We start from the raw sequence: 18,624 nt of genomic DNA, 5'->3' as shown, positions 1-18,624 counted from the left end.
CCAACATGACATGGCCGGCTGAATCACTATGGCTCGCCAGCCGCACAGTCTCCCTCCCCCTTCGCAGCCACCGGCCCCCACCTTTACGAGGAGGCGCTGCTACGTATCTCGCCTGCCAGGGTCCAGCGGACGCCAGCAGGGCAGATACTTGAGTCCTCTTTATTCCCATCCAATCAGCTCCTCAGCCCTAGCGAGATTGCCCCAAGGTTTTCCATCGATCAGAATCGCTAATGCAAGTGCTAAGAACCGCGGAGACCAGCTACCCAAGCAAACTGAGACATGCGACTTATCTCTTGGATTCCCCCCCCAACCCGCTCGGCCGGCTAACAGATCTCGAGTACCGATTGGTCCTCGCTAAGGCTATCTGGGTTCAGCTGGGCCCGCCTGGGCGGGAGGTATACTGTCGGGTGACCGATTTGTACATCGGGGTCTGACTTGTTGACCCAGCCATGTGGGGATGGCGTGGTTAGTGTATGTTTGTATGGGTGATTGTTGGTATCTAATCGCAGAGAGCTGAGTCGGTGAGTCAATGGACCCTATCTAGCCTACCTACATAAGAGCTCTTATTGGCATCAGGCGATGGTTCAGCGCAGCCTCGGGCCTGTGTGTCTCAGTTGGAGCTGCATGGCGGTCGCGTTGGATGCCCGAATCAGTCAATGGAGGAAGAGGATGAAAAGGGCCGGAAGATATGATGAATCACGCTGTATGAGACAATATTCCGGCTACTTGTATGCAGGCACCCCGCGGCAAGAGTAGTCACTCTGAGCGGTATACTGATCCCATAGTTACCGGGGGGCTTCTTCTCGCTCGTTTAGACAAAATGCTCCTCCATCATCTGTTCGTTTTTGTATTCACTCTGTGCGTATCTGCTTCATGGATCTTTGAGCATGACCCGGGCGTCGCCCAGCACTTCGCCCGCCTCGAGTCCGATGGCCTAGTACGGCGATCGCCTCAGGACGACATCGAGATAGCCGGTGGCCCAGGGAGACCTGGTCGACCAGGTGGACCGGGAAGACCTCCCAAGCCGTGTCGAAAGGGCGACAGACATTGTCCCCATCCGACTAGCACAAGGACGACTACTACGAGAACGACGAGTACCAGAACAACGAGTACCAGGACGACAAGTACCAGAACAACCACCACGACCACAAAGACAACCACCACAAGAACAACGCGTACCACAACAACATCCCATCCCACCGGCACCCCATGCGCGGGCAACACCCCAGACACAAGATCCCAATGGTGCGACTACGACGTCAACACCAACTACCACGACATCATCCCCGACACGGGCGTGACACGGGAATACTGGCTCGAGATCGACGAGCTGATTGCAGCTCCAGATGGGTTCCCTCGCCCGGCCATGGCCATCAACGGGACGATTCCCGGACCCACGCTGTACGCAGACTGGGGCGACAATGTCGTTGTCCATGTTCGCAACCTGCTGCATGAGACGCTCAATGGGACGAGTATCCACTGGCACGGGATCCGGCAGCAGGGTAGTAACCAGAATGATGGTGTGGTCTCTATTACGCAGTGCCCCATCACGCCCGAGCATGAGTATACCTATCGGTGGCGGGCACAGCAGTATGGGACGTCGTGGTACCACTCGCATATGGGTCTGCAGGCGTGGGATGGCGTTGCTGGCGGCCTTGTCATCAATGGACCGGCGACCGCAAATTACGATGTTGATGCTGGCACGATTCTGCTGAATGACTGGCCCCATCAGACGGCCGATGAGCTGTTCTGGGTTGCTCAGGTTTCGGGGCCTCCCACTTTGACCAATGCCTTGATCAACGGGACGAATGTCTACGGCAGTGGCGACACCCAGACTGGCGAGCGGTTTGCACTAAAGGTTGAGGAGGACAATTCGTACAGGCTCCGAATTATTAATGGAGCCCTGGACACGCACTTTAAATTCATGATCGACAACCACACGCTGACTGTCATCGCCATGGACCTCGTTCCGATCGAGCCGTTCCAGGCTACTTCAGTCAGCCTTGCAATGGGTGAGTCAACAATTTCTTTCTTTTCTCTTTCGTTGATACTCAAAGAAAACTCCGCTGACGGATGTACACAGGCCAACGTTACGACGTAATCGTAACAGCAAACCAAGCCTCCGTCGCCGACTCCTTCTGGCTGCGCGCGATCCCACAACAAGCCTGCAGCGACATCGAGAACCTCGACAACATCCGCGGGATCTTCCACTACACCGACGAAGCCACCATCCCAGATACGAACCCCTGGCCGTTCGAGGACAGCTGCCAGGACGAGGTTGCGAGTAGACTCGTCCCGAAAGTATCCCGTAACGTGCAACCACCCGACTGGCAAGACAACACACTCGCAACGGTAGGCCGGAATCCAGCAAACCTCTTCCGCTGGTACCTCAACAGCACGACAATGGAAGTCTTCTGGGAGAATCCAACACTACTGCAGATTGCAAACGAGGATAACGTGTGGGAGCAGCAGAGCGCGGTCATCGACCTCCCCAACGCTGACGAATGGGTCTACCTCATCGTCAACACCACCATCCCCGTAAACCACCCGATCCACCTGCACGGGCACGATTTCTTTATCCTCGCGCAGGGGACGAATCCCTGGGACGGGACTTTGCAGACCTCGAACCCGCCCCGCCGCGATACAGCAGTCTTACCGGGGAACGGGTACCTGGTGATGGCGTGGGAGACGGATAACCCCGGAGCGTGGCTGATGCATTGTCATATTGGGTGGCATACCACCGAGGGGTTTGCCTTGCAGTTTGTGGAGAGGTATGATGAGATTAGGCGCGGGGGGATTATTGATGCGAGGCAGTTGAAGAGGACGTGTAATTTGTGGAATGGGTATGATGAGGAGTTTGGGATTGAGCAGCATGATTCGGGGGTTTGATATGGGGGTATATCTGCCACCAAGTAATAATGAATATTCTCAGGTTTGCCCTTTTATATTCTCATATATCCACGCAGATAGCATCCCTCCTCTTCTCATCACGTACCCCGCCCACTGCCGCTGCATTAACCATGATCGTCTTCCCTCCTGCACCAGACCACCCAGTCAAGACCTCCAAAATCCCATACCAAATGAGCATCGCTAGCCAGGTCCACCGCTCAAAAACACTCCTCCCTTCCAAAACCCCCTCATACGCCCTCTGAAGCCCATCCCACCACACAACCTCTGTCCCATATCCACCATGCACATGCCCAAAAACATGCAGCAAGGGTTTGCGCTCCATCCCCCACAGAACACTGCGCAGTCCCGCACAGCCCGTAAACCCAAGATCAAGATGTCCCCTTGGCGGCCCATGCGTGATGAGGATGTCGGTATCTTCGGGGATACCAGTCTCGTCCCAGATCCCGGTCCGCGTGCGCGGGTACTGGAACGCCCAGTTCCCGTATTTCGGCGTGTAGGGCGATCCGAAGATTTTTATCTCACGCGAAGAGCCGAGACGTAGTGTCGCCGACGTGTTTTCAAGGTAGATGAGTGATTTCCAGTCAATCGGCTGGTCACCCCCGTCCTCGCCCTCGCCCTCGCCCTCGGCCCCTTCTTTGACCTCTTGCTCACCTTGAGGACCTGAACTTGCTCGGGGAACTGGGAAGCTCGAATCAAGACAAATCTCATGATTCCCCGCAACGACAACCTTGAACCGATGCGGCTGCGCATCCAACCAGGCAATCTGGGCCTCGAGTTCGCGCCGCGAGCCGGATTGCGTGAGGTCACCGGCGTGGATGAGGATGTCGCCGTCGGGCAGGGAGGGTGTCGGATTGTGTGTGTCGGAGATGCAGACGATGTGGATGGGCGTTGTTGAGGATGATGATGATTCATCTGGGGATGACGACGGCGACGGCGCGAACGAGCCGCGGAGGGCGTAGAGGGATTTCGCGAGTGTTGTGGCAGGGGATTTGAGCAGGCGGCGCCAGAAGGGGTCTTGTTCGGGGCAGTTGAGGAGGGCGTTTAGGCTCATTTTGATGGTGCGGGTGTTGTTTCGAGACAGGGTGATGGGATGGGACAGGAGAAGGGGGGGATATGGATGATGGAAAACGTGGAGGTGAAATGCTGGAACCTGGAAAAGCTTCAACGTGGCCGTTTCGTAGGGCTGTCCTATGGGTCATTGAGCAAGAGCGGAGAATGATTCCGAAGTTTCGCAGGGGTTCATGGAGGTAGGCGGCTAGATAGAGATTTCGATTCATACAGCGATGATGAAGTCTCTCCTACTTGCTCCTTAAGCTCGTCGCCTAGGCTGTCGTTTCCTAGGCTACGTGCCAAGGCGTCGGTCGTTCCTTCCTGATAAGCGAACTTCGGGATTCCGCGAAAGAGGAAGGAACGTCTGTCACCCGTGACGCTATCTAGGTCGCGCCTTCCTTCCGAGTCAGTTGGTTCATGCGCACAACAAGCACAACAAGCACAACAAGGAAAGAGTGATGGGGACCCGCGGCAGAGCCGTCTCCGTGATCCGTCTCACTCACTTTGTCTCCCGCGCTTTAATGTCAACTTTCAATTCTATGGCAGGATGAGAAAATCCCCAAGGTCCTAGTAGGGGTGTGTAGGATGATCACCACCCGGCTCTCGGCACGAACAGAGTGGGGATGGCAGCTGAGCCTCATGCCTTGATCTGAGACATTTTGAGGCCACCGTCGGTTAATCCCAGGGAGCCAAGGCCTGCCAAGCGACGGTGGTCTGATCCTCCATATCGGTCTAGCGCCCAATGAGGCGTCATGACGCGCTCGAGAGGAAGGCTTCGCGCCAAGAGTGGGCTAGCGGCGAAGCAAGCGACCCCGTCATTTGAGATTTGATCTCTGCAGTGTCCCATCTACATTGTCAGCTTCGATCACTGGGAAGATCTTGGATCCTGCATAAAGCGAGAGGAGCATGGCTGACGCGATCTGGGCCAAGTTCCTCGGCTTCGCTCGGTTGCTGATCGATTTATTGAGACCATGGCGACACTCGCACACCTTGCAAGCTGAACGGATCCAAGAGATCATTCAATGTCTCCAGCAAGACCGCGCGGGCGACTTGCGGCAGCGCCTGTTCGGACCTCTTCGCCTGCTCGTGCCAGAATCCACCGTTGAACGAGGATACAGAATCGTGACCAAAACCTTTGGGCGGCTCGAGGGTACCAGCGCCCCGGCTATCAGCAATGGGTGGTGGACTTCTTCGATCGGGATCCCCTTACAGTTCCAGCGAGCGGAGATTGGCTTGCGTTTGACAATGACCCCCGGCGGCAGTCTTCTCGGTCTGCGGTTTCTCCCACTCCATGAGATTGGGCTGGGAGAGGGGTGGCAACCACCATCGTACGTGAACAGCGAGGCTGTCGAGTCTGAGATTACTCTTGGAAAGGGGGAGTTTCAAGTCGGGGGAACACTGTGTCTACCTCCTGCGCAGGCCAATCCGTCGAGATCGAGATCTCCATGCCTCATTTTCGTCGCCGGTTCAGGCCCGATTGACCGGCACTCGACAGTGCTGGAGAACAAGCCCTTTCAGGATCTGGCGTGGGGATTGGCATGTCGCGGTATCGCCTCCATCCGATTTGACAAGGTGACACACACGCATCCAAAGACGTTTCGCGCCCGGAAGAATGTGACTTTGACGGATGAGTACGTTGAATACGTGGCGGATGCGCTGTTCCACGCCCACAGACACCCCGGTGTTCTCCCAGACAAAGTCTTTCTTGTGGGACACAGCCAAGGTACGGTCGTCGTTCCAAAACTTGCAACTTTGGATGCGTCGGTGGCAGGCATTATTCTGATGGCTGGACCGGCAGAGCCTATATATTGGTCATTCGTCAGGCAGCAGCGGTATCTTCAGTCACTTGATGGGCCGGGAGCGCCGTATCTGGGCAGGAAAATTGAGCAAGCGCAGAAGCAGGCCGAACTGACGGATAGCGAGTCTCTCAGTTTGTCAACGCCCGCGAGCCAACTGCCGTTTGGTATTGGCCCGGCATATTGGCTCGACTACCGCAAGTTCGATCCGATCGGAACTGCGACGGGTCTCGAGAAGCCAATGCTTATCGTACAAGGTGGCAGAGACTATCAGATCACCGTCGAGGATGACTATGAGCGATGGCAGTCGGCTCTGCGGGGCAAGGAGAATGTCCAGTTCCGGCTGTATGAGCGGCTGAACCATCTGTTCATTGCCGGGGACGGGCCGTCGACGCCACTGGAGTACCTGGTTCCAGGGAATGTGCACGAGCAGGTTCTCCACGACATTACCACGTGGGTATGCCAGTGACCATTTATAGCTTAGCCAGGTCTCCCTCTTAAATTATTCTGTCCATTCCTCTTTTTCCAATGCAAAGGCAGACCTTGTGAGCACGACTTCAGCTGCAAAATCCAACAAACGGGCTGACCAGTGACAATCACATTCGGCGGGCCCACCTCGTCTCCCTGGCGGAAGCCAATTTCCCACCAACCAATCAACCCTGTCAGGGGCTGTCCAGCCCTGCAGCTAAAAGTGCTAAAATTGTAAGCGCATGTTTTGAGGCGCAATGGGCAGCGCCCTCTTCTCCACAGCCAAGTCGGTCTGTTTTTCTCCTTTCTCACCTCACTTTCAACCACCCTCTCCCTCTCCCAACACACCATCATCACCACCACCACCACCATCGCCATGGCCAAATGCTACGATCGATACGGCAACGAGGACATCACTCGCTACCCCTGCTCGCAGGACGAAGACCCCGCCCAATGCTGCGGCGTCGGCGAGCTCTGCGCCAGTAACGGGCTCTGCGTCCGCCTGGAGGACGACAGCGACCCAACCTACTGGCAAAACACTTGCTCCGTCTCCGACTGGATCGACGGCGATGTTGATTCGTGTCCGACACAGTGTGCTGAGATTCGGAGTACGACGCCAATCATGACTGTTTTCTGAGAATAAAGGTCGCATTCTAACCTACTCATAGACGGCGGCAACGGCGTCCACGCATGCGGCAGCGAACTGTTCTGCTGCTACGGCTTCACCGGCTGCGACTGCAACAACTCGACCCAAGTCTTCTCCCTCGACCCCGTCCGCATCGTCGCGACCGTCACCGAGCCCTCCTCCACATCGACGTCTATAACATCCACATCAACATCCACAACGAGCACAACAACCACGATGTCCCCGTCCTCAACACCAACCGACTCCCCCGACAGCGGAAGCAGCGACTCGAACAGCAATCTCGGCGTCGGACTCGGTGTCGGGTTAGGTGTTGGTATCCCGCTCGTCGTCGGCGCGCTCGTCGGATTCTGGTTCCTCCGTCGGCGAAGACAACGGACGAAAGATTTGGGCGAGGGAGCTGCGGCTGCCGGTGCGGGTGCTGGATTCGGTGCGGCGGGACCCATGGCGGCTGTTGGGAACCAGCAGGAGGCCTTTGCCCCGACAGTGCAGGATAAGAACCATCTGCAGGCTGTGCCTGTGCGGCCGCAGGAGTTGCCGGCTAATAATGGGCCGCATGGGATCTCGGAGCTTCATTAAGTGTGGTGGTGGAGCGCTGAGGGAAAACAGGGAGTGGGTGGGGTGAGGGATGAGGACTGTATATACCAATTTCCATTTCTACATTAATGTTTCCACTTTGTAATGTTTGGCTTTTCTTGAATGATATGAACGATGGTACATCATCTTACTTATCCAATCCTGGGTGTGTGTCACGGCGCCTTCGTACTTGCGTATAACCCTGCGCAGCCGAGTGCGCGACACGGATAGTTTAGGATGCTGTCTTGGATTCAACATATGTACCGCGAATGCATAGGTTAGTAAGGCCTGCGTCGACTCGTTATAGATGTCTCCAGGCGTGGAACTTGGTTTTGATCGGAATACTCTCTTAAAATACTCGAGGTAGAGGAAGTATATATCTCCATAACGATCCATACTTCACTGAAGCCCTCGACATATTGTAACCAAGTAACCATTGCAAGGAACTAAGCGACACTGATCTATTAGGAATTAGATTAATCTATCTTCTCCTAGTGCTAATACAGGCACCCCGCTCGCGGATGGGCGTTGTTCTGCATACCAATAAGAACCGGGAAAGAACATGGGCATATCTGAGGATGGACAAGATATCAACAAAATAGATGGGGACTTCCGCCACGCTCTAAACGGTCCATACACTTTCCGTCGCAAGAGGTAGAGTAGTGTTCCTTTAATGTGATTGTACAAGGGTCGCATTTTCTGGCTCTCACTGTCCCTCGCCAAGGGACTTATTCTTTGTCTAAGGCAAGAAGTGTGTGGCTGCCTCCTTGCTTCAGCCTGCGTCGTCTATCCATGGAGATAATAAGAACGACAATGTGTTCTGCTCGGCAAGCATTAGATATTGGCGCAGCGGGCACTGTGGCGACCATGGCGCAAACCATACCCTGGCATGCGACCAGTCAAGTCCGCCGCGCATGAGGGGACATACCGAGTGGCTACCTGCGATCTGTTTCTATATTGCGTCGAGTGACGATCTAATGATGTACCTGATCCAGGCATTCTTTTCAGCCGAATCAACTGTTCTTTCCAGCCTAAATCTACTAGACTTCAAGCTCCCACAGCACACACAGACCTTCCCTTCGCGAACGGACCCAACGCAACTTGGTAGGCGGCAGCCTCACTACATAACATACCTCCCTTCGACTATAAAAGACAGCCACGCACCCACCTCCACGATTGCGCAGGCCGGCCGAAGCATAACCTCGGGCCACCGGTACAGAATCCGCCAACGAGGCTCCAGCTCCGTCTTCTACATCGACGACGCCAACTAGCCGGACACCACGCAGGTCCAGCTGCGCGCCGACGCAACCGTTGGGGGGTTTGATTCCGTCCCCGCCACGGGGTTCGACATTGGATATCGGAAGTTCTTTGCCAGCCATGATGCTGCCGAGGGGTATACGAATGCGTCACCGGATGGGGTTTTTTGGGGGTGCGTGGGGAGCGCAATGCAGTGGTTTTGGGGAGGCCGAGGAGTATAAGAATACGTCGCCGGATGGCGGATTCTTTGGGGTGGTCGAGGAGCCGTGGGTTGCATGTGAACTATGGGCGTGGTGGGTCGGGGGGTGCAGGCGGATCTTGTTAATGGGGATGTTGGAGGTGGAGTTTGTCAGGCTGCTGGAGCTTGAGCCGGAGACCTGAATTTATATGGTATATTGATATATAGATACCAAGGACCTGTGCTGGTGTGTTCACCGGGCGGCTGTTGGCCTTGAGGCGGGAAGCTTCTCAACGCCACATTTATATGTACCAAGGGTACGCTACCATCGCTTGTTGCGGGCTGGCTGTGGTGGTCATACTTGGTCTACAGGACGTTCTGTGTTTGAGCCTTTCTCACCTCAAATCACGTATGCTTAATTCACCTAGTAGGATTCAGCAAAAACTGGTTGAACAAAACGTTAACGCTATCATTTCAAACACATCGCTCGCATATCGCCCAGAAATAACGCAATAGTAAACACGCAATAAATATCATTCTCGAGGTGGTTGAGGGCGAGGTCCCCTCTCAGCCCCCGCTGCTTCCAGCATCTCGATAATCTCCTGGTGCCCGTTCTTAACAGCCCAATCTAGCGGTGTCCGATCCGTCGCATCGATAATCGACACATCAGCACCCTTCTCAAGCAGAAACCGCGCTGCATCAACATTCCCCAGGCAAGACGCCTGGTGGAGCGCTGTGCCCAAGCCCATGAAGAAGTACAGTCGCCACGAGTTGGGGTGGTTTTCATATTGCTTTCCATTTAGAGGAGCGCCTTTCTCAAGAAGGAGAGATAGGACTTCGACGACTTCTGTCTTGCGGTTGATGGCGTGATGTAGGGGCTCACCTTTGAGGGCGTCTGCGCCTCGCTCGAAGAGGAGGTTGATTGTGCTCAGGGAGGCTTTTTCGACGGCCCACGATAAGGGGGTGAGATCTACGGAGGATTGCTGATTCGGATCTGCGCCGTGGTCGAGGAGCCATCGTGTCATTTCTTCGTCTTGCACGGCGAAGCTAGCGGGTTACCAAGTTAGTAATACGTTTTGGCACTAGGGGTAGAATCCCAGCTTGGAAGAAGGTGACTTACCCTAGCACCGAAGTCGTTGTCTCGCATTCTATCTCGTTGATATCCCACCCATACTGTAGGAAGGCGGTAAGGACTTTCCTCGACCGGTGCCACACTGCCCTCTGGGCATGACCAAAGTGGATCGGTTGCCCTTGCGCTAATAAGGTGGAGATGAGCTCGGAGTAGTCCATCTCTATAGCGAGCCGCATAATCCTGGAAAGATCGTAGATATCGAATCTAAATGGAGCCCACATGTCGAACATGGCTTTGAACCTGGGCAAGTCCCTCGCGGCGCAGGCTGACATCATCTCGTCCAGAACCTCGCGCGGCGTTTCACGGTCGGGGCTGGGGAGGCGATCGACACGGGGCCCCAACCCCGTTCCTGGTGGATGAGCGAGAAATCGGACTGGCGGCCCATTCATTGGCGGCGGAGCAATAGCCTCGAGTGACATGATGAGGCAAGCGATACAGGGAGGAGAAATAGTTGCGTCGTTCGGGTTTGTCGTGGAAAGAGGAAGGAAATGGGGAAATGGGGAGACTTGCGGAAGCCGTATGGAAGCTGCACGTGCCTGCACTTAGTCAGCTTCCGTAAATACAGGTGTATTATATACCGAGGATATTGTAAAATGAGTCATGTGATCAACTAGCCCTGGCCCTGTAGCCTGGGCGCGTACAGCATGGGATGCATGAGCGCCTGGATTTTGAGAGCAGGGGTGGGGGGCGATACGCTCACAACAAAAGGCTGAAACAGCCCGTTGCCCAACATGGTTGAGAGGCGGCTACATCATCCCTTTCCCTCACTCGACATCTATTGTTAGAAAAGAAGCAAAGGGGCGCCAGCGACCTCCATAAGATCCTCGCCGCTCGCTCCAAACCATTCCTTCACGAGCATCCCTCTTACCACTATCCGTTCTGACACCCAGCAGTCATAGTTCAATAAAGCCATCCATTCCCCATTGCTTTTGCGGAAGCTCTACACTCCACTACTCTTCCATACATATCCTCCGCAGGTTCACAAAATGTCTTTGAGTCTCCCAGCCGGTTTATTGAAGGAGCTGCACGACGACGGAGAAAGGGTCCTCATTGTCCCCATGGGAGGCGTGGAATTTGTCGCGTTCAACACCAAACCAGCCATCGGCACCATAGGCCTCAACTCCTGTTCAGTCGTCATCATAGCCTCGCAACACGGCGCAATCCTCGCACACATCCCCCCACGTCTGAATCTTACATCCGACGATCTGCATGAGGGCGACAGAAATGTCCGACGAATGATGGGCCTAGTTAAGGCGGAACATGACCGCTACAAGCCGTTGGGCTGGTTCCCGGACAATGAGACGGTCATTGTTTGCGCGTGGTTTCAAGGCGCGCTGGCTTTGGAGGACCAGGTGCAAATCATGTATGAGTCTCTGCAAGAGCTCGGATGCAAGCCAATGTTCCAAACCTACGAGGTACCGGTTGATCAAAGCAGGCGGGGTCAGGGCACAGTGCTCGTCACCTCGCTGACACGAATGGCCAATGGAAAGCCTACGATATATATTCAAGATAGACCGATGCAAGCCTGAATGGCCCTTGGCTGAGCCGTGAAGATTATCAGTACATTTGCGGGCCTGTTGGGGCATAATTTTCAGTTTCCCCCTTTGTTCTATACCGAGATTGTCTCTAGATTGTTTCTGCGGTGTTGTGACAATATAGCACTGTTGGACATGAGGCGCCAGAGGGCAATTTCCATTTGTCTTGTAGGCTGCGGCAGAGCGTCAAATTTGAACCTTGGTACTGCAGTCTAGGACGTAGTTTGCTGCGTATGGAGCCGATACAGCGTGGCAAACATCGACTCCTCCCCCAGTAGAGCCCCCGGCTGATCAAACTCAACGAGCCTCCCACCGTCCATGACGGCAACCATGTCAAAATCCGTAACCGTCTCCAGCTGATGCAGGATACTAATGACCGTCCAACCCGCAAAGTGCTCTTTTACGAGGCTGTCGACCAGTGCCGTCGTGTCTTTGTCCAGACTGCTTCATGTTAGACAGACCCCAGGTACGTCCATATTAGGGAGAGAAACCAACCTGCTCGTCGCCTCATCAAGAACCAAAACCCGACTTTTGCGCAACATTGCCCTGGCAAACCCCAGAAGCTGCTGCTCGCCCTGCGAGAAACTAGATCCATTGATGCTCGCATCGAGGCCGCCTTTGCTTTCGATCAGTGTCCAGAGCTGCACCTTTTCTAGTGCCTGGATAATCTCGGCATCCGCTAGTGTCTCTGTCGGGTCGAGGTTTGAGCGTACGCTTCCCTCGAAGATGACCATTTCCTGTGGAACGGCGACGAGGCGTGTGCGCACGTATTCGGGGTCGAGGGTTTGGATGGCGATTCCGTCAACGAGGATCTGTCCCGCTGTGATTTCGAGCATGCGAAAGAGGGAGAGGATTAGGGAGGATTTTCCGCTACTTGTGTGTTAGTGCGTGTGCGGATTTGGTGGACGCTCCCGGGTATCAGGGCTTGTGGGTTATGCGGTTGAACATACCTGCCAGTCCTCCCGCAGAGAGCTATCTTTTGACCTCCTTCAATAGAGAAGGATACGTCGCGGATGACATTCTCGGACGATCTGCTCCTCATTGTAAGCCATATCCTGTGAAAACCATCTCGAAGAACACACCCATAACTCCCAGAAACATTGCGGAACTCAATCCTCCCCTCCCTCGGCCACTCCAAGTCCTCCTGTACAGGAGTATAACTCGGCCCCTCCCTCTTCGTGACAGTCGTAAAATGCCTAATCCTCGTAATCGCCCCGATGGAAATCTCCAACCCAACCCACGCCGTAACCAACCCGCGAATCATCGCACTGAAGCCAAGAATATTCGTCAGCGAAACACCAATATATCCCGGCCCAATACTCTGGCGTAGCGACGTCGTCACGGAGATAATAATCACCGCCAGAATGGCAGTTATGAGGTTCAGCACCACAACCAGCCACGCCTGCAGACAGAAGAGGAGGTAGTATGGGCGCTGGGAGTCGTTGAGGACTTTGTGCATGGCCGCTGTGCTCTGTGCTTCCCAGCCAAAAGCGCGGATTGTGGCGAGCCCGTTGAGGGTCTCGACGAAGTGTGAGTAGACGGGGGCTTTGTGTTCTATGTCGAGCAAGCGCATCTGCCGTGACGTACGGAGGTAGAAGCGTTGGACGATGTAGAAGACGATGAAGAGGAAGGGGAAACTGGTTGCAACGTAGCGGGAAGAGATTGCGAGGACGATACATTGGGCGATGCAGATGAAGAGTACTGTTGTTGTTAGACTGAGTGATGCGCAGGGGGTGAAGGAGGACGTACGGCCGGATGCATTTGTAGCGTTAAGTGGTAGTTCCATGTCCATAAGTTGCAGGTCCTGGCTGAAGCTGTCTTGGGATTAGGATCAGTCGAATCAACAATAATAGAGTTCTTACCGGTTGATAATGGAGCCATGCTTGGTCGTAGAATAAAACCCCATGGTAGCTCTGCGGTAAATCAGTCACGGCCCTCTTGTAATTCAACATAAACCCGTACCTGGAGACCGTTTCTACGAGGAAGGTATGGAAGTAGCGACCGGAGTTGGTAATGATCACCATCAACAGCTCGCTATGAAGGTCAGATTAATGGGACATACACCTGTTATGGGTCTCAGATTAGGTACTAGATTGACATACCGAGCTTCAACGACAAAGCCAACAATACCCACGACGCCCAACGCAATGTAAACCGAAAGCCACTTGGCCGTCTGTGTGTTGGGATTGACTTCACTGGCCTCAGACCACCACTTGAGCCACAGGACTGCCGGAAGCCATGTTAGTGTGATTTTGTGCGAGCCCATTGACGGGCGGCAGCGTACGTACCTGGAAACGAGTTACAAAAGGCAAAGACCATGGTTCCAGCGATGAATATCAAGCATGGAACCGGACCAGCAGACTTGAAGTAGTACTTGTATGTACCTAGGTCGGTATACCGGATCATGTCATCTTCCGGCTCATCTAGTGGCTCATGCTGAAGATGGTTATCAGGCTCTTTTGTGGAGACGGAAGGACTTGATGTGTCGGTCCCTTGCGGATTGAATCTGGAGGCTTCGTGCTCTTCCAGGACCCCGTCCTTGTTGATCACAGCTATCCGGTCAGCGAAAGATGAATCGGCACCTACCCGAATGTTAGTATTGGTGGAGCTGGCACCGTATTCCATGACTGACCTTGGGATGATGCCAAAACAGTCGTTATCTGGCCTTGCCTCAGGAGACCATTCTCGCCAAAAAGCTTCTGAAGAACAGCTTCCCGAGTCCCCATATCCAACCCACTGAACACGTTATCTAGAATGAGAAGCCTCCGTCTAGAATACACAGCTCTCGCCAGGGCCTAGCACACCATTAGCGTCATACAGCCCCATAGAAGCAAACATAGGGACAGGACAGACCAGTCTCTGTTTCTGGCCCCCGCTCAACGCAACTCCTTTACTCCCGACCGGAGTCCGATCGGCCTGCGGCCAGCCACTAAAGTCTTGACGCAGCGCACAGGACTCTACAACATCGCCATACCAAGAGCTATCAAATGCTTCTTCTCCTAGAATGACCTCCTGCACCGTTCGAGCTGGAATCCAGGGATTCTCTGAGCAGAACGCGACGCTGCGGGTGTTGACGCAGATCTCGCCGGTGAATGCCGAGTGCTCGCCTAAAAGGCAGCGGAGAAGAGTCGACTTTCCGGATCCCACGGATCCGATGACCAGAGTTAATGTTCCTCGTTGGATTTCCCACTTGGGGATGTGGATTGCGTGTTCGGTGGAGTTGGACCATGCAACATGGCCTCGCACTTGAGCCACGAGTTCCGACTCGCTCTCGTGATTGATAGTCTGCATCTCAAGTCCAGTGGGGGTCGGGAGTCCTGGATATGTATCCTTCGCCAAAGTATTCGCTGCTGCTTCTAGGGCTCTAGAGTCATCCCTGGTCTTCCGATTTAGGTAGTCCTGGATCCGAGTAAATGACGCCATAATGGCAGCGAGTGAAGGAAGGCTGGAAAGCAACAGAGCAAGGGGGTTGTTCAGGATCGAGAGCAGAGAAAGGGAGGTAAAAGCCCACAGGATCGTAAAACCATCCCCCGTCTTTGCTGCGATGCCGACGAAAGCTGCAAACATGAGTATTGGGCTGATTATAGGAACGCAGTTTACTACGAGGTTAGCTCCATTAGCAGGTGGGCCACGTATACTTCATGGAGTGGAAAAGTCCTACCAAAGAGGGCGGCATGGCCAAGTAAGGAACGATATCGCTCCGAGATGTGGAGCTCGTTTGCGCGAAGGTCTTCTATCCTGGAGAATATGGGTCGGCTTGCACCGGCGAGTCGCAGAGTTTTGATATTCGCCAGAACCTTTGATGTCAATGTAACTCTTTTCTGCGACGCTTGGATCCAGTCGGCTAGGCTCTTTCCCAGAGGCTTTGCTATCATGAACCCACATCCCATCATCACTAGTCAAGTCAGCCTCGCGGGGACTATGGACATGGGGGTGACTTACGCAGTGCAAACCCAACGGGAACAAGCGAGGCGAGACCGATCTGCCGAGCCAGCAACCAGATGGCCAGGCAGATCTCGAGGGAACTTGCCCAGAGCTCATGTAAAAGTCGAATACCCTGTCCGATCGTTTCCAGGTCCGTGTTGATCAAGGTCAGGGAGTCCTCTGCGTTGGTGTCGGTCAGGTGAAGCTGCAGGGTGTGTTTGAAGACAGCAGGAGTAATGCTTCCTCGCAGCAGAACGCTTAGTCGGGTGACGAGGTATTCATACTGCCCGGTCGATATCTGGGAAGGTCATGGATAAAAGCCCGCAATAGGGGGGTGCCCGTGACTTACAGCTATACCCACGTATACGAGCGCATATGCGCCAATCAACCCGTAAGCATGATTGTTAGATTCTTCATTGATCGGCGATGCAGCGAGACGTATGGCGGAGGTGACCAAAAAAGGCTGAGCAAAGGTAAAGCCGGTCATGAACAGTCGCGGAATTGCAGCGGGAAGCAGTTTCCATCTATACGCCCAGAACCAGGTTAGTAGCAGCACATTGGGGCGTTGTTTATCCGGGACTAATAACACGTCAGCTACCAGAGATTCAACTGGGCATAGGAAGACATACCGCGGTCCCAAGCATCTTGAAGGCCGAGTCCTAGCTTCTCAGACTTGAGGCTAGAGCTCAGTGGATACAGGTCCTGAAGAGAAAGATGCTTCTTATATCCATGCAGGAAGAGCGAGGTCAACCAGTAGAAAACACTGTGGTTGAACGGCCCGCTCGTCGACACTTTTGGAACCTCTTTGAGGTCATCAACTAGAATCTTCCTCTTCTCTTTAGACTCGGAAATAGTCATTGCACATTTCAGAATGAGACAGCAGGTGAAAACGGCGGGGATGGCACTGTGTGGCCCGAGCATCCACAATGTCCGAGCTCGCGCCACATCGAGCAAGACAGAGAGGAAGAGATAAATGTTAATAATGTAAGATGGGCGTATCGACCGAGAATGTTCCAACCACGATACGATGCTGAGGCCGATTGCTGAAGTGAGCGACAGAACCGCAGTCGGGATTGTGGCTGTTGTTCGCGTTACCGAAGAGCCCGAAGTTGCCCAGAGCACAAGCTGGACTCCTTCAAGCACGATCAGACCGAAGCACAAGATCTATCAGTATATCAATTACTAAGCGCTTGAAAAGAGACTTTTATTGTTCAAACGCACCAATTTCGTGTTTCGCAAGGGACTTTTCTTGACTTTCGACCGCGCCCGACTAAGCTGCCATGCGCGCAGCGGCAGAGCCAAAAGAAAAATACACAAGAGAGGAATGGCGAGGATAGTCTCCTCGAAGAAGAGAGTAAAGTCAAATCCCCCCCGACAGGAATTGGCCCAGGGCCCAAAAGACTGATCCACGGTGATGGGGCATGGCGGCGAACGTGGAGCCATGTTGAGACGTGGGGGAGAGGGGAAAAACTGAGGCTCAGAAACTCGGGATGTCAGCCTCAAATAAAAGGTGAGGGGTCGGAACTGTGCCTTATCAGATCCGGTACAGTACGTTACGACAGTCAAGGCCTGCCCAAGGGATCCTAGTCTCGGTGTTCTCCATGGCCATTCGTTGTGCTGGTGGGCTCTAAGCCTGACTGGGGTAGCGCATCAGGCCATCGCTTAATTTGTTTCCATTTAGCGCCTCCGGGCTGTGGCCATGGATAGGCAGCAACAGACCGATTCAGCTAGCATGGACACTTGCAGGGGGAGGGACAATGGGACCAATAAACCAGCATCCAGGAACTGATTACCCCGAGCCAATGAAAGAGACACATCCGGTAAAAACCAGTTGAATTCAAGTCGTCGATGCGCATTAGCTACATGCAGTAGTGGCAGTTCCCAGAAGACATCATCCACTCCAATACCCCGGATGCCTTTTCTGGCGAGCAGCTCCGCGCCGAAATCCTTAGTTGCCCCTAAATCAAGGTCCGCCGGTGCGTCCGCAAACCGGATATCAACTCGTGTCAGACATCCTCGCACTGATGTATGGCGAGCTCTTAGCATAAAACGTATTCCTATCCTTGGCTTTTAACTGATAGTTATGCCTACCTATCGATGGAAATGGCCGCGCCTGAAACAAAAGGCTGCAATTAGTCTCATCCGCGAACACTGTGTGGCTAGGCCGCTCCATCCTGTCATGGTTCCGGAAACTGTGATCTTGGGTCGCTCCTTCTTCATTTACCTAATCTACCTCGGAGGGAAGGAGCAATCATCAGGCCCTTGGCTGTTCCTTCCTCGCATGTGTGAACAATATAGGCAAGGAGCTACGACCACCACTGCACCGCTCGGTTTTCAGCTACGCGGTCTGATTTGAGGACTTGTCAGCTGGGTGAGTGCTGGGAGAGCATAAATCCGCAGCGGCTCACTGTTTGCTCCCTGTTCGTTGTGTAGGGAGACCCCTTGGTCCCTCACCGCGCGGAAATGTTTAGCTTTTGCGAGGTCCCTGGCTATATTGCTGGGTTGTAATCAGATGAACGTCCCTTGTCCGTTCTCCTGCCAGTCAGCTTTCAGAGCTTATTCCGGAGAACGAGGTCGGTCTTTTGGGTCGTTTGGACGAGGGAAGATGCCTCCTCATCGGAGGGTCCACGGCCAAACTCTGCCGTTGGTCTTGTTGATTGTGTCCTGTTGACCCAGTTTATCTCTCTTCCTTTTCAAAACTCTTGCTGGTATCGCATTGAGATTATAGTATACGACACCCGCCGACCAACTAGGTAGTACTCTGCTGGACAAAAGATGCTCTTGGTTAGCCTGGAGGATCTGCGCGGGGTAGTCGGGTAGAGTCCGAGGCGGGCCACTCCGCTGCATACGGCTTGCTCTCCTGCAGCTCTAATATGGGGAATGAGGTTTGCGAATGATTCCAGTGAGCAGAACGTGGTCAATGTGTAGATATGGGCGCACCCCACGCTTCTATTGATCAGCCGTTCCAGCAGCATATCCACGCGAGCTCCTCACAGTCGACCAACCTCAAAATTGTCTCTTCTGACTACATGTCCCGGGCGATATTTTCGGCCCCTGTGCAGGTCTAAAGGAGGGCCTCCACGGCGAGGAAGTCGGCGCAGGAATGAGATTAGGAAGTGGGCACATCTTTTTCCCGAGTTGGAGATTGGAGTAGC

At 54.0% G+C, this 18,624-nt stretch overlaps 7 protein-coding genes across 7 annotated transcripts; 4 read left to right on the top strand and 3 right to left on the bottom strand.

Moving 5' to 3' along the window:
- Window positions 1-820: 820 nt before the first annotated feature.
- On the top strand, window positions 821-2,889 carry BJX68DRAFT_275350 (multicopper oxidase; the record flags this gene model as incomplete). Its single annotated transcript, XM_071047834.1, has 3 exons — window positions 821-1,026; window positions 1,117-2,012; window positions 2,084-2,889. The coding sequence occupies 3 exons, from the start codon at window positions 821-823 to the stop codon at window positions 2,887-2,889; spliced, it is 1,908 nt and encodes a 635-aa protein (XP_070899816.1).
- Window positions 2,811-4,651, bottom strand: BJX68DRAFT_236241 (metallophosphatase domain-containing protein). Its single transcript, XM_071039976.1, has one exon. It carries the CDS (start codon window positions 3,959-3,961, stop codon window positions 2,951-2,953), a length of 1,011 nt encoding a protein of 336 aa, XP_070899815.1. The 5' UTR covers window positions 3,962-4,651; the 3' UTR covers window positions 2,811-2,950.
- A 103-nt stretch (window positions 4,652-4,754) lies between these two features.
- On the top strand, window positions 4,755-6,372 carry BJX68DRAFT_236239 (alpha/beta hydrolase family protein). Its single transcript, XM_071039975.1, has one exon. It carries the CDS (start codon window positions 4,867-4,869, stop codon window positions 6,223-6,225), a length of 1,359 nt encoding a protein of 452 aa, XP_070899814.1. The 5' UTR covers window positions 4,755-4,866; the 3' UTR covers window positions 6,226-6,372.
- Window positions 6,373-6,518: 146 nt separating this feature from the next.
- BJX68DRAFT_236236 (uncharacterized protein) lies at window positions 6,519-7,581 on the top strand. Its single transcript, XM_071039974.1, has 2 exons — window positions 6,519-6,832; window positions 6,893-7,581. The coding sequence occupies exons 1-2, from the start codon at window positions 6,601-6,603 to the stop codon at window positions 7,444-7,446; spliced, it is 786 nt and encodes a 261-aa protein (XP_070899813.1). The 5' UTR covers window positions 6,519-6,600; the 3' UTR covers window positions 7,447-7,581.
- Window positions 7,582-9,274: 1,693 nt separating this feature from the next.
- BJX68DRAFT_236235 (ankyrin repeat domain-containing protein) lies at window positions 9,275-10,477 on the bottom strand. Its single transcript, XM_071039973.1, has 2 exons — window positions 9,999-10,477; window positions 9,275-9,925 (listed from the first exon to the last, which is right to left on the bottom strand). Exons 1-2 carry the CDS (start codon window positions 10,427-10,429, stop codon window positions 9,412-9,414), a joined length of 945 nt encoding a protein of 314 aa, XP_070899812.1. The 5' UTR covers window positions 10,430-10,477; the 3' UTR covers window positions 9,275-9,411.
- Window positions 10,478-10,996: 519 nt separating this feature from the next.
- BJX68DRAFT_266282 (uncharacterized protein) lies at window positions 10,997-11,539 on the top strand (the record flags this gene model as incomplete). The annotated part of the gene is made up of 1 exon (XM_071045463.1): window positions 10,997-11,539. One exon carries the CDS (start codon window positions 10,997-10,999, stop codon window positions 11,537-11,539), a length of 543 nt encoding a protein of 180 aa, XP_070899811.1.
- BJX68DRAFT_236230 (P-loop containing nucleoside triphosphate hydrolase protein) lies at window positions 11,525-16,927 on the bottom strand. The gene is made up of 16 exons (XM_071039972.1): window positions 16,691-16,927; window positions 16,099-16,633; window positions 15,819-16,048; window positions 15,488-15,767; window positions 15,207-15,440; window positions 14,399-15,144; window positions 14,178-14,340; window positions 13,834-14,127; window positions 13,648-13,771; window positions 13,508-13,579; window positions 13,408-13,458; window positions 13,295-13,359; window positions 12,628-13,246; window positions 12,496-12,576; window positions 12,041-12,415; window positions 11,525-11,986 (listed from the first exon to the last, which is right to left on the bottom strand). Exons 1-16 carry the CDS (start codon window positions 16,910-16,912, stop codon window positions 11,758-11,760), a joined length of 4,320 nt encoding a protein of 1,439 aa, XP_070899810.1. The 5' UTR covers window positions 16,913-16,927; the 3' UTR covers window positions 11,525-11,757.
- Window positions 16,928-18,624: the final 1,697 nt, after the last annotated feature.

This window comes from Aspergillus pseudodeflectus (genome assembly GCF_044049435.1).
Source record: "Aspergillus pseudodeflectus strain CBS 756.74 chromosome Unknown BJX68scaffold_18, whole genome shotgun sequence".
Taxonomy (NCBI): domain Eukaryota; kingdom Fungi; phylum Ascomycota; class Eurotiomycetes; order Eurotiales; family Aspergillaceae; genus Aspergillus; species Aspergillus pseudodeflectus.
Note: the sequence above shows the minus strand (reverse complement) of the source record. Positions and strands in the feature narration are given on the sequence as shown.